The 11,955-nt window shown below is 37.0% G+C and overlaps 1 protein-coding gene across 1 annotated transcript in view; it reads left to right on the top strand.

Moving 5' to 3' along the window:
* Positions 1-223: 223 nt before the first annotated feature.
* The window catches only part of LOC127622843 (dmX-like protein 2), an 85,868-nt gene continuing 74,136 nt past the window's right edge, over positions 224-11,955 (top strand). Inside the window, 3 exon segments of the mRNA XM_052096947.1 lie at positions 224-565; positions 8,942-9,067; positions 10,043-10,114. Of these exon segments, the coding sequence (XP_051952907.1) occupies positions 479-565; positions 8,942-9,067; positions 10,043-10,114 (285 nt within the window). The 5' untranslated portion in view covers positions 224-478.

Genomic DNA, 11,955 nt, shown 5'->3' with positions numbered 1-11,955 from the left:
TATGCCTTCTGAAGTGTAATGGTGTACTATTGGCAACCACGTTCCACTTTTGTACTCAATAAAACACCAATTACATTTTAAAGAGAGCATCGAACGGGTGTATTTTCTAGTCGGTGTATATCTACACAAATGTTGTCGTGAGGTCGCGCGGACTGAGAGCACGCGCGCCGCTGCGGTGATCGTGCCGCGCGCTCCCGTTTCAGCAGCTGCAGGAGGAGGAACTTGCAGTGTAATCCGCTAGTTAATGGTGACAGCGACACGAGCGTTTTTAACCGATCTATGCAGGGCATCGGACACTGTGGAACATATTTCAGCAGAGCCCGTGTGTGTTTAAACGCGTGGTGTGTTTTAAGAGGTGTCTGAACAGCGGCCAGGCCGGACTCAGGCAAATGGGATTCCCGGTGTAGATGGAGAGAACGCAAGCGGGCGGAGAAGTGTCGCTGCTGTAAATAATTCAATATTGGCGCGTTCAACGAAAATGCATCTGCACCAGGTGCTGACGGGGGCCGTTAACCCGGGGGACTGCTGCTACTCCGTTGGAAGCGTCCACGACGTCCCGTTCACGGTGAGTGAAATAAACCTGCAGGGCGCGTTTTTTAACGCCTGTGTGCGATCAGATGCCCGAGACGCACGTGATCGATGATGAAGCGTGACACTTTGTATATGCAGCCTTTGGGCATCATCATCACTACCATCATCATCTACATGACGCGTGCATGTTTTCAATGTGCCATCTGTCATCCGTTCAAGGTTATCCGTGGTGTGCATATGTGTGTGTCCCTGCAGATCAAGAGCACACACACACACACACACACACACACACATCTGCGGTGTGTCAATCTCTGCAAACTAATAGGCATTCCTGAATGAATGCATGGCATGCTCTGTCATCATGATGATGATGATGCATGAAGTGATATTGTGTTTCAAAACCTATAAGCTGCCTCCTTAAACACCAGAGTTTCTGATTTTGGCTGTGCCCGATATGATGCTCAAAAGGCGGTCTAGGTTGGCACCTCATCGGGCATTGTGTTTGGATGCTGAGCCCATCAGCTTTACACACAGTGACGTCACAGTGTAGCGTACAGTTGACAGGCCAGAGTCATTGTAATGTGAAGAACTGATCACTGCTTGTCATGTACAGTATCTGTGCACAAATACAGCTAAATGCATTGCATAGCTCCAAGGTGTTGTGAACTAGAAGAAAATATTCACTGGCTTTTGCTATGGACATAAAACATAGAAATAAACATAGTATAAAACTAGACATATAAATAACAACAAACAGAAATAGAGATGTGGTATGTATTTTATTAACAAAGTACCATATGCTATTAAAATATATATTTATTAGGGCTATCAATTGATTAAAATTTTAAATGATTTGAATACATGATATGCCCATCCAGTTAATCACACATAAATGCATAAGTATAATTATTTATGTAAATAATTTGTACATAATTGATTGCAATGAATTGACAGCCATAATATGTATTTACATTTCAGACAGTCACATTTTATCTAGCAGGAATGCATCCTGTTTAGTGAAAATGGAGACTGCAGTGATCAGTGCTGTTTTTAAAAGAGGAAAAACAGAGAAAATTGCTTTTACTACCATTTACTACACATTTTTGAACCGGTCAGGTAACATGAAATGCGGGGTCTCAATAATGCAGGGTGCTCTGCGGGGCGCTCTGATTCATCAGACGTCATAACGGGGATTTCATGAAGCAAAAACAAGAACTGAAACCTGCAATTCATTCTGAATATTGCTCTGTGGTCGAACTCAAGTTCTGAATGAAAGTGTCCACGCACAAACACTTTTAAAATGATCGCTATTAGCTTTTGTTATAGCTGTGAATTTTGTCACACTAGTAAAATCACATATAATGTTTTCATCTCTTGGCTGTACTTTTGATACAGTGTGAGTCTTAACGTTCATGGTCTGGCCCCATTCACTTCCATTGTGCTTTTATTGAAATAAATGTGGGATGAGTCAGTTGCTTTTGTGGAAATCAACATTATGCCACAGGTTTTGCTAATTGAGCTTAAAGGGACAGTTCACCCAAAAATACAAATTCTCCCATCATTTTCTCACCCTCATGCCATCCCAGATGTGTATGACTTTCTTCAGCAGAACACAAATGAAGATTTTTAGAAGAATATTTCAGCTCTGTAGGTCCATACAATGCAAGTGAATGGATGCCAATTTTTTTAAGCTCCAAAAAGCACATAAAGCCATCATAAAAGTAATCCATACTCCAGTGGATTAATTAACGTCATCTGAAGTGAAACGCTACATGTGTGTAAGAACAAAAAAAATAAATAAATCAAGAATCTATGTATGAATATCTATGCAGAGGAGGCTTATATGCTTGCGTCATGTAGTTTGAACTGCACCCTTGTCAACGTACAAACCTCAAGCTGTCCGGAAGCAAACATTTTTAGTAAAAAAAAAGTTTTCCATATTTATCTATTTCTTACACACACCTAGCGTTTCGCTTCAGAAGACATTAATTAGACGTCGTATGGATTATTTTTATGATGTCACCCATTCACTTGCATTTTATGGACCTACAGAGCTGAGATATTCTTCTAAATATCTTTGTATTTGCTGAAGAAAGAAAGTCATAAACATGGGATGGCATGAGAGAGAGTAAATGATGAGAGAATTTTCATTTTTGGGTGAACTGTCAATTTAACTTGTATTGAACCTGGAATTTTCCTGTTGGACCGGTTCTGTTGCGGACCTGGAAACATCCAGAATAATATGGGCTCCGTTATCATGCAGTATCAGATGGTGACCAGGAATTTCTCAAACCCGATCTGAGTGTAGATCTGTCAAGTGTGCGGCTGGGTTGAGAGCTACTCAGCAGTGGGTTTGTGAGAGCTGTCAGTCTCACGCTCGGGGTGTCAATCCTTTGGCCGTTTTGGTATCCTGCCTGTCGCATCAGCATGACGCTCGCCAACAAAAACTGCAAACCCACAAGCTGTCAAACGAGAAACATCTTTCATATCTCTTTTCATTTTTCTCTCCCATCAGTGCACGAATCATTGGCATTTACTGGCTCAGGATGGTGGGGCGCCACGTGAGTGTATAATGCTGGTTGTCATTAGATATGGCATTAAAACACACCCCAGCACATTGTGCCTGAATCTGTTACGGTCACGCCATCCTCAAGGCTGACACACACTCTCAGACTTCTGTTGATTCCTCCTCGCAGGGACTGCTGGTATTATTAGCCAGCAGGAGTTGAGGATGGATCATCTCGCTAGAGGGGTTTAACGATCTTGGCATTTATTTGGCCGCTGTATCTTTACTTGAAACATGATATTGTCTATAGTCGTAGCATAGAGTAAAGGCATAAACACTCAATTACACAGATGCATTGCAAGCGCATTTGCGTTGTACATGCATAAAAGCTAATGTGTCGAATTTTTTGGATGATTGATACTTACTTGTATCCCAGCTTAATATTAATATTAGTCAACAATAAGGAAGCCATTTGCAGTTATTTTTCAAGCTGACACAAATACCCCAGATATTTAAAATAAATTCAAAATTTGAATATTTGAATATAAAGGTTAAATCTTTTTTTTAAATGGTCACATTGTTACTGCACGAGATGTTGAAAAATAACTTGCATCGTGAAAGACAGATGTGTTCGGAGTGAGCGTTTTGCTTAAACTAGTAGATGACGGCACAGGCAATTTTCATGCTGTCAATGTGTTCATAAACAAATTACCCATCTAATCGCTCTATGATATCACTTGATGCATTTTTTTCTGCACTGTTTACAGGGTTCACACAAGTGCTCGAATGTTGTTTCCTTGTTTTGTTGAAATGTGCTTCAAATTAAAACATTTTTCCGTGTAATGTGTGTCCATCAAATATGAATCCACTTTCATAAAATAATGTTATTTAATATCCTTTCTGTTTGTTACAGTCAGATAAATAGTAAAAATAAATAGTCATTTTAATCACACATATTATAGATTCAATTAAAAAACCCTGAGAGATGCAGTTAAACTCTTAAAGTAACAGTACCATTTTAGCAATTTTTTTCATACAAATGAATGAAAACTTAATGTTATTTCTTGTAAATTGTACACATTATTTCAAACACTGACTCTGTGTTTAAAACATTTACATGAAACTACACTTTCATATACTTTTTCAGGACAGTTTCTGTTTAGTTCTGTTGCATTTTCTGCACCTGATCAGCCTGAATAGCCCACTATTTATTTTGACGAGAAATTATAACGTGCATTTTGCTCATTTTTCAAAAACAAAAAATAAATGTCTGTCATAATTTGTCATGTAAGTGTTGTAATATTGAATCGAGATTATATTGAATCATGAACCTCATAACGTATATCGAACCGCATCGAGAGATAACAATATCGTCCCATCCCTACTTTTACAGTTTATGCATATGGGGTTTCATAGATGTTATCCCAATGATGGTTGATGTCTTGTTTTAAATGTTAAACGTTAAAAGTCTATAATGCAGTCGTTGTTCACTGTCTGCCAATTCACAAAGCAAAGGTAGCTATGAAATACTATGCAAATGTGATATTAATTGTTTGTTGATTGTTTACTATTTACTTTTTTGACAAATTTAAATGAATGAACAAGGCAATCCTTAGAAGAAATCCATTTTAATATTTCAAAATTGAATTCGCATACAGGATTTATTAAACTAACCATCTGCAGATAAAGAACTATTGCTGATGAGAACTAAGACTTGACAGACTTGTGACCAAAGACTTGAGACTTCAATTCGACTCTACCTCAGGCAGGGCTGGACTGGTAATCTGGCATACCGGGCATTTTCCCGGTGGGCCGACACTCTTTGGGGCTGATCAGGGGAGAACTGGCCATCGGGAGAACTTAGGGGTCATCCGTGAAACAGGCCATATGGGCGCGATAAGCTTAAATGAGCCGCCGCGTTATACAGCTTGAAGTAAAATAACTTCAGCTCTGTTTGATTCAGTTAACTTAAATTCAGTTCATTTAAATTGAGATCAATTCAGTTTTAGTCTAATTCAGTTAAGTTCAATTCAAAGTAAGTTACATTCAATTCAGTTTTGTTTCTATCATAGTCCATTCAGTTTAGTGAAATTCAATTCAGTACTGTTCAGTTGAATTTAGTTCAACTGAGTTTTGGTTAGTTCAGTCTAGTCATGTTAAATTTGAGTTCAATTTATTTCCATTCAGTTATGTTCAATTCAATTTTGTTTCCAGTTCAGTGAAATTCATATCAGTACTGTTCAGTTAAACTGTTTCAGTAAAGTTCTATTCAATTAAGATCATTTCAGTTTAGTCAAATTCAGTTAATTTCAATTCAGTTCAGATGAAGTTGTTCAATTTAATACAATTAAGTTGCGCTCAATTCAGTGTCCAGTACAGTTCAATTCACTTCTGTTAAGCTCAATCCAGTTCTATCCAATTCAGTGAAATTTAATTCAGTACTGTTCAATTCAATTAAGTTGACTTCAACTGAGATTTGGTAAATTCAGTTCAATTGAATCAAATTCAGTTATGTTCGATTCAGTTTAGTTTATATCCAATTAGGTAAAATTAATTTCAGTAATGTTCAGTTCAGTACTATTTAGTTCAGTTCAGTTCAGCCCAATTCAGGGAAATTAAATTCAATACTGTTTTCAGTTCAGATGAGATTAGTTTAGTTTAGGTCAATTCAGTAAAGTTGAATTCAGTTCCATTCTGCACAGTCCAGTTCACTTGACTTCAGTTCTGCTGAATGTAGTTGAGAATCTGATTGGGATTAGCACTAGTCAATTGCTCAATTCAGTTCAATTCTTATTTGTTTTTAAATTATTATATCAGTATTATTAGAAAAATGCATCTGTATTGCTGAACTGTTATGCAAGAAAATAATAAATACATAAATAAAAATAAGACCAAAACAATAGTTGGCCCTATAGTTAAGTCACACTAGTGATAAATATATTTTGCGCACACACTTCTCATATTAATGTGTATGTTTGTCCAGTTCTGTTTATAATGGCAGTGCGTGTCATTTTAAGCTTATTTGCTTTTAAAGCCTTTCTGCTGCTTCACATGAATAAGTCATAGGAAGGATGAGAACACACACACACACACACACACACACACACACACACACACACACACACACACACACACACAAACAGAACAACAGGTGCAGCATTCAGCTCTTCAGTCTGGGCTGATTAGTGGCTTGTGGCAACATAGTGTGTGTGTGTGTGTGTGTGTGTGTGTGTGCGTGTGCGTGCATTTTCAGCATTAATGCTGCTGTAAAGATTTAGACAAAGACTGTTGTCCAAATTGTATACTAGTGTTCTGTCTACTGCACAGTATGTACTGGATACTGCATACTTCTTTTAAAAATAGTAAGAACATTAGCGTGCAGTATGCAATGCTAAATGTTTCAAACATGATCTCCTCATCATAGATGTTTAATTCAGCGAGTGGCGTCCATTTATCAACTCACATTTTTATAATATTTTGTGTTTCTGTCTGGTCAATTAATTAGTCAAGAAGGAAACATTGGTTCATACATCGAATTGAAAATGGAACGTCCAGTCAAGGACAGTGCATTGTGAGATGCGAAATTGTTCGCAGTGTGCAATGTTGTGTATATGGCATCTATACAGACAATGGGCACAGTATATTCAATGCATATTGCACCAAATAGATTACTGTAGAACGCTATTCTCTGAAACATTGTCAGACACAGAATAGAGTTGAACTGAGCATGTGCAGTAGATCGGCTCCTGGAGGACATGTAACCCAGATAACTATAAGATGCTTCAGTAAACTTATTTAGATCAAATAAACACATCTGTTTAGAGAACATCATCAACAATAGACACATTAGAGGAGGACGTGTGTGTGTGTGTGTGTGTGTGTGTGTGTGTGTGTGTGTGTGTGTGTGTGTGTGTGTGTGTGTGCGTGTGTATTCTGTGTGGCGCGGTAAACTCATGTTGACACTATTTGACAGATTGGTTTGCATGTTAATAAATTGTAACAATAATTATATTGGCAAGTCTCTGTGGTTAAAAAGGCTAATTATTAATGTAAATATAAATGTTTACATGGGTGTGTGTGAAAATGACCTTTCTGACTCACTTTGTCTTTCTCTGTCAGTTGTTTTGTGGTGTGTGACACTTATTGCTACATTTGTGTTGCCAAATCATTTTCAGTTTGCTGTGGTGATTGACAAACCAAAATAGAGAGTGAAATATGAAAGTGACATGATACAAATAATACAACAGCAAAATAAGGAAGTGGAATTTGTGTTTTAGGTAGGACACTTTTTTCTTTGTAAGTTCGGATCAATCACGTGACACTCTTTCTGGATTTATTAAATTATTCATAAATCCTTTAAAATGCTATTCACACAAAACAATGATTTGAATAAACCTCTACTATTATGAACATTTTTCAAATACTGTATTCAGAATCATTTTGATGTTTTTTTTTCTGGGGCTAAAATAAATAAATATATAGATAAAAATGCACGTCAACATATTAAAAGCTGAAATGTGTGCATGAGTAGTGCAGTTTTTTTTTTTTTTATTAATTACTTTTTTTTTTTAAAAGCAATGAAACAATATAGTTTAAAAATATTTTTAATATTTGAAAAATATTTGACCACCAAACAGACAGTGGAGTAAACAACATGCAGGTGGCCAGTTGGTTGTCATGTGTAAAAAATAAAATAAGAAAATAAAACATTAATGAGGAGCACTTAAGTACCTCATTACTGTGTGAAGTAAAAAAAAAAACAGGTCAAATTGAGAAACTCTAGGAAATTGTTTCTAACATTTTTTTTTTTTTTGAAGACTTACTTGGACTTAACCATAGAAATAAGGACCCATTGTGGTCTTATATGCTTATGGCTTTGCATTGTACTGTACATGGATATTTGGAAACAAACTCTTAATTTAAAAACTTTTACATTAATTTATCAATGTATTTGGTGATTTGGAAACAGTTCTCTGAAATCCATTGAAGACGGATGAGAAACATTGAATGAAATATCGCAATATTCGTAGTTTTGTATCCCAATACACCAAAAATAAAGAATTGCAATAATATTGTATCGTGACATAAATATCGATAAAATATCATATCACATTCCCACCCCTATTCCCAGGCTCTAATAAGGAATATACCTACTATTAAAGCAATTCAAGCTTGAAAAACCACCTGTGTTCAGCAGGGGGCAGTAAGCGAAACTCCAGCTGTATGAGCAACACATACAGACAGCAAACCACACTCAGTTTGCTGTTGACATTGACATTATCAACAACACAAGATGAGTACGTGTTCTTGCATTCAAACAGCTGGAGTCCAACTCCGATTTAGGGATCTTGAAATGTGTTATACTATGTTTAACTTGACACAGCGAACAAAGAATGCTGTATTTATGACGCTACGCAACCAAAGCACTCTAAAAGTGTGCATCTGATGCATGTTTACATTGACGCCTCCTTAGAAAAGCACTTACAATAAATATATTTCTGACAGATTGACAAATTGAATTGCAAGATAGATTGCTGTGGACTATATGTCATTGATATGCTTATGTTCAATAATATGAAAACAAATATATAGACTTCTAATGACGCTATTTGTCTTATCTATGCTTTACTGGTCAGCCACGATAATCAAATGCATTTTATTGATCTAAATTGTTATTTTTATAACATATAGTATATTTATAATTATTTTAATATAACTTTAGAATTTTTGGACTATTCTAAATTGAATTATTGTAGTTTGAGGGGCTTTCTCAGCTAATATTAATGTGATTAATTCGATTCATTAATCGCCATGTCATGTAATTCATTTGAGGAAGATTATTATAGGATTGACAGACCTGGAGTTGTGTTTACATTGAATTAATTTATCTTTCTTTCTATCCAGGCGTATGGTTCAGGCTGTGATATTGTGATCCTCGCAAGTGATTTTGAGTGTGTTCAGATCATTCCTGGAGCTCAGAACGGGAACATCCAGGTGGGCTGTGTGGAGTGCTCGCAACAGCTCGGCCGGGTAAGAGCTTATATTGACAATTATGCATTTAACAGACTCTTTTACCCAAATTTGAAGTACCTCAACAAAAGCAATTTATTCATTCCCATAAAAAACATATTCCTGATAACAAAAACAAAGAAAAAATCCAGAAAACAGTTCGGGAGTACTACTTTTGACATAAAACATTTCTAAACGCTTAATCGCTTCTATAGGTGGACCGCAAGGTTGAGTACTTTTCTCCAATCTGTTTTATATTATACACTAATGATTGTCAGAGTTTACAAGGGAACAGTTATCTGGTTCTTCTTTCCTTGCTTTCACATTCAGACCAGGATTCTTAAGTCCTTTAATGTTCAGAGACCCATTCTTAGGTCTTTTTATAATTCATTTGTTGAAAGTATTCTGTCTTTTTCTTTCATATGTTGGTTTTCTTCATTGTCTAATGAAGAACAAAAATCGTCTGCAAGGTAAAGGTGCTCAAAAATAATGGATGTTTCTTTACGTAGTCTTACATTCTTTCGCGAACAGCAAGTGTTGAGGATGGCGCATAAAATATGGATGTATGTATGTGTATTAAGTATATGTGAAGCACCATGACAGTCTGAACTAATTGTCCCATGGGGATTAATAAAGCTCTAATCTAAAGAATGCACTGAATTATGAATAATGCTATTACTGAGCACAAAACCTATTGTCATGCAGTACTTCCAGTACTTACTCTCCTCTGTGTCCATTTTAAATTTGACCAACCGCCTTGTTAGTGGGTAAATGACTTTGTCTGTTTTTGAGTGGATTTGGAGTAAGTATTGTTTAAAAGCTCATTAAAGTTCAGCAATGTTTTGTAAATCTCATTAGCTAGTATAAATTGTAGACATTAGCCACTTTCATGTTAAACACACACAATTAAAAAGCAATTAAGTTGGCTGATTACAATTAATTTATCATTTCTAGCGGTAAGTGTGTTCTTGTAAATTGTGTTTATTTCATTTTTAGATTGCTGCTTCTTATGGAAATACAGTGTGTATTTTCGAACCAATTGCTTCCAACCCAAACAAGCGTCACAAGGTGAGTTTAGCTCTGGAGGACAGTTCAGATATGCTTTCTTTGTTTAGTGATTTATCCAAATGAATGAAATGCGTTTTAACCCTTGTGTGACCTTAGGGACATTTTTGTTTCATTTTTTTTTTTTCGATCATTTTGACTGTTAATGCCAACGGCACTTTTGGGGGAACTTTGATATTTCAACCTCAGTTCCTAAAATACATCTATAATACACTGTGTACACAAAATAGTTACACTCAGGACAAAAATGTCCCCATTGAAACCCAATAAAACTGCAATATTTGGTCCCAGTGCCATTAACATACATTTAGACAAAGGTGTGTATTTTTGGAGGAATTTTAATAGTTCAGCCTTAGTTCCTTTAATAAATCTATAATACACTGTGTACACAAAATAAACTCAGCAAAAAAGAAACATCCCTTTTTCAGGATACTGTATTTTAAAGATAATTTTGTAAAGAGCCAAATAACTTTAAAGATCTTTATTGTAAAGGGTTTAAACAATGTTTTTCATGCTTCAAGATTCAATGAACCATAAACAATTCATGAACATGCACCTGTGGAATGGTCGTTAAGACACTAATAGCTTACAGACGGTAGGCAATTAAGATTACAGATATAAAATCTTAGAACATTAAAGAGACCTTTCTATTGACTCTGAAAAACACCAAAAGACAGATGCCCAGAGTCCCTGATCATCTGCGTGAACGTGCCTTAGGCATGCTGCATGGAGGCATGAGAACTGCAGATGTGGCCTGGGCAATAAATTGAAGGACAGCTGATCATTCTCGTAGTGGCATCCGAATATCACACCTGCGGGACAGAATGGCAACAGTAACTGTCTGAGTTACACCGGGAGCGCACAATCCCTCCATCAGTGCTCAGACTGTCCGCAATAGTCTGAGAGAGGCTGGACTGAGGGCTTGTAGGCCTGTTGTAAGGCAGGTCCTTACCAGACATCACTGGCAACAATGTCGTCTATGGGCACAAACTCACCTTCGCTGGATCAGACAGGACTGGCAGAAAGTGCTCTTCACTGATGAGTCATGGTTTTATCTCACCAGGGGTGATGGTCGGATTCACATTTATCATCGAAGGAATGAGCTTTACATCAAGGCCTGTACTCTGGAGCGGGATCGATTTGGAGGTGGAGATTCTGTCATGGTCTGGGGTGGTGTGTCACAGCATCATCGGACTGAGCTTGTTGTCATTACAGGCAATCTCAACACTCTGCATGTGGTACCCGTCCAGCAGGCTCATCCTGACATGACCCTCCAGCATGAAAATGCCACCAGCCATACTGCTCATTCCCGTATCTCAGTCCCAGTGAGCACATCTGGGACCTGTTGGATTGGAGGGTGAGGGCTAGGGCCAGAAATGTCCAGGAACTTGGTGGAAGATTAGGGTAACATATATAATATTATTATGGCAGTTTTTTGACGCTGATATTTTTGTCCTCCAAGGACCTCTGAGTAACCTTTTTTTTTTTTATTGACGCACAAGGGTTAAGGTCGTTAAATGCATATTCGAAAAAGTGTAATGAGACTAGTTTTTCTACAGTTTTGGTAGGTACAAGTACCATATTTATTCCGTTACCTGTGCTGTGTGACTGACAGGTGGCGGCTTTTGAACGTTTGCATGCGTACTAGCTGGTGTCAAATACACTTAGTGTTAGTCAGCCGTCTTGGCGAGGTAATAATGGAAACACAGTTGGTTTGTCTTGTGAATGTGAACTGATGTAACAAAACAACTTGTGCATTGCACCTTGCAATGTCAATCCAGCCTGTGAAAATAGACCTGCTATTGTCTGTTATGTCATTAATATTAATCAAACAACAATACTGA

This window comes from Xyrauchen texanus, chromosome 29 (genome assembly GCF_025860055.1).
Source record: "Xyrauchen texanus isolate HMW12.3.18 chromosome 29, RBS_HiC_50CHRs, whole genome shotgun sequence".
Taxonomy (NCBI): Eukaryota; Metazoa; Chordata; class Actinopteri; order Cypriniformes; family Catostomidae; genus Xyrauchen; species Xyrauchen texanus.
The sequence above is the reverse complement of the archived record's forward strand: the minus strand, read 5'-3'. Positions and strand labels throughout refer to the sequence as shown.